Consider the following 2,234-nt stretch of genomic DNA (forward strand, 5'->3'; position numbering starts at 1 on the left):
GATACCAAACGTCCCATGCTTATCAAATACTGGTGCACCAAAGATGGTGGAGCCCTGCATGAAGCGGGACCCACGCGGATTAGCAACCACAAATAGTTGTTAAACACAAATTAATTAATTGATTAAAAAAAAAGATTCATCTAGCGATTTATGACCAACTGTGATTAACGCTTTTTTCCATTCTAATTTCCACTTATACAACTGTCTGTCTATGTGTATGTATGTACCCCCACTTCACCGGACGCGGAATCCACCCCACCCCACCCCACCTAAATTATTCTCACCACATTCTCATTTCATATCTTCAATCTTAATCACTTTAAATTAAATTAAATTATTGGGTATTTAATTTTAGTATATTTATTAGTAGTTATAAGCTTATTTAAATTCTATTTGTCAGTTGTAACAAATTAATTTTCTTTGTAATTCAACTTAATTAATAAAACTATAATAACATTAAGCAAATATTTTATTCAATTTTCAAAACTCATTCAAGCAATTCAAAAAATTATTTCGAATTTTAAAAGTTAATAAATTTTAATTAATTTAAACAAAGACATATTCGACTCTGTTCAATCAGCTCATTCACTCACCAAAGTTATTCTCACAATATTCTCGTTTTATCTCTTTAATATGAAAAATTTTATTTCGGATCGAATATAGACCAATTATATAGAAAATACAATACATTTGACCTATGATTGACATACAGTTAAAGAAAATTGAACAATTATATGATTAATGTATTACACTTACTTTATAATTAATTTGGTTCAGTCAAACTTGATTTTAATAAAAAATATTTCAAAAATCTTCATATTGCAACTCCCACCCCTCCCCTACAACTGGCTTTGAATATATTTTCTACTCAAACCCTTTGAATTTGACTTTTTCATCCAAACACTTTATATACACTCTCCCACATTCTCCATCTCCATCTTCTTCAAACAATTTTCTCTCTTTCAAGACATTACACAAACACAAGGAGGAGCAACACAATTCAAATGGGGAATTACGTTTCCTGCACCTTGTCAGTGACTGTGGGCAAGACCTCCAGCAGGGTAACAAAGGTCATCTTCCCCTCCGGCGAGATCCGGCGACTGTGCGAGCCCACCAAGGCCGCAGAACTCATGCTGGAGACCCCCAATTCTTTTCTCGTCAACACCAGGTCTCTGCAGATTGGAAGAAGGTTTGCTGCTCTCAATGCCGACGAAGACCTCGAAATGGGCAACGTCTACGTGTTTTTCCCCATGAAGCGCCTGAACTCGGTGGTTATGGCGGCGGACATCGGCCCGCTATTCATGGCGGCGAATTCCGCCGCCAAGAGGGGCGCTCTTGCCGGCGTCAGAATCTTGCCGGAGGCGGGTGCCGATGTGCAGAGTGGTGAGAAAGGATTTCCGGCGGCGCCGAAGCTGAATTTGGACGATATAGAAGAGTTCTCGACGCCGGAGTTCAGGCACAGATTGTCCATGTGCAGGTCCAAGAAGCCATTGCTAGAGACTATAGTTGAAGAACCAGTCTGGTTGAGATGATTGAAAAACGATCTACCTTTTTCATATTTCTTCAAGTTTGATCTTTCAAGTTTAGGCAAAGACATACTTGTATTTTTGGCTGGCTTCTTCTTCTTCTTCTTCTTCTTTTTTTTTTTTTTAGCATGAGATTATATATATATATATACATATATACTTGGAAAGGATTTGTATACAACAACACTAATACAATTGATTGATCTTTTCTCTTTTTATTTCCCTTCTTTTTGCATTTTTCATAACACCTATTGTGGGACGACGTTCTTAAATTCACATAATAAATAATTTTTCATGTTTTAAAATATATTATAAATAAAAAATAAATCAATCTGTTATATTTTAAAAAAGAAAAAAAAATCATCTTAATTTTATCAATGCGACCCAAAACAAACTAGTATACAATTGTCAGAATCCGTCGTTTGTAAGTGAAAATGTCTTTATTTTATATATCATACTATTATTTGTTTATGTGTGCATATAATAAATAATTTTTAAATAATAAAAAAATATATTATAAATAAAAAGAAAATATATAAACCAACTTCACAAAAAAAAAAAACAAAAAAAAACTTATGAGTATTATTGACACAACAAAAAAATTAATATCACGGTATAACAACCACCGTTTGCGAATAAAAAGTGTCCTTTTTTTATTATATTAGTATTGATAAAATAAATTTTCCATTTCTGTTTGAAAATTCATTT

The 2,234-nt window shown here is 33.4% G+C and overlaps 1 protein-coding gene across 1 annotated transcript; it reads left to right on the forward strand.

Moving 5' to 3' along the window:
- Positions 1-898: 898 nt before the first annotated feature.
- Positions 899-1,744, forward strand: LOC105177908 (uncharacterized). The gene has a single exon (XM_011101200.3). It carries the CDS (start codon positions 1,005-1,007, stop codon positions 1,530-1,532), a length of 528 nt encoding a protein of 175 aa, XP_011099502.1. The 5' UTR covers positions 899-1,004; the 3' UTR covers positions 1,533-1,744.
- The last annotated feature ends 490 nt before the right edge of the window (positions 1,745-2,234 follow it).

This window comes from Sesamum indicum, linkage group LG9, assembly GCF_026168435.1.
Source record: "Sesamum indicum cultivar Baizhima isolate 11 linkage group LG9, ASM2616843v1, whole genome shotgun sequence".
In the NCBI taxonomy this organism is placed as follows: domain Eukaryota; kingdom Viridiplantae; phylum Streptophyta; class Magnoliopsida; order Lamiales; family Pedaliaceae; genus Sesamum; species Sesamum indicum.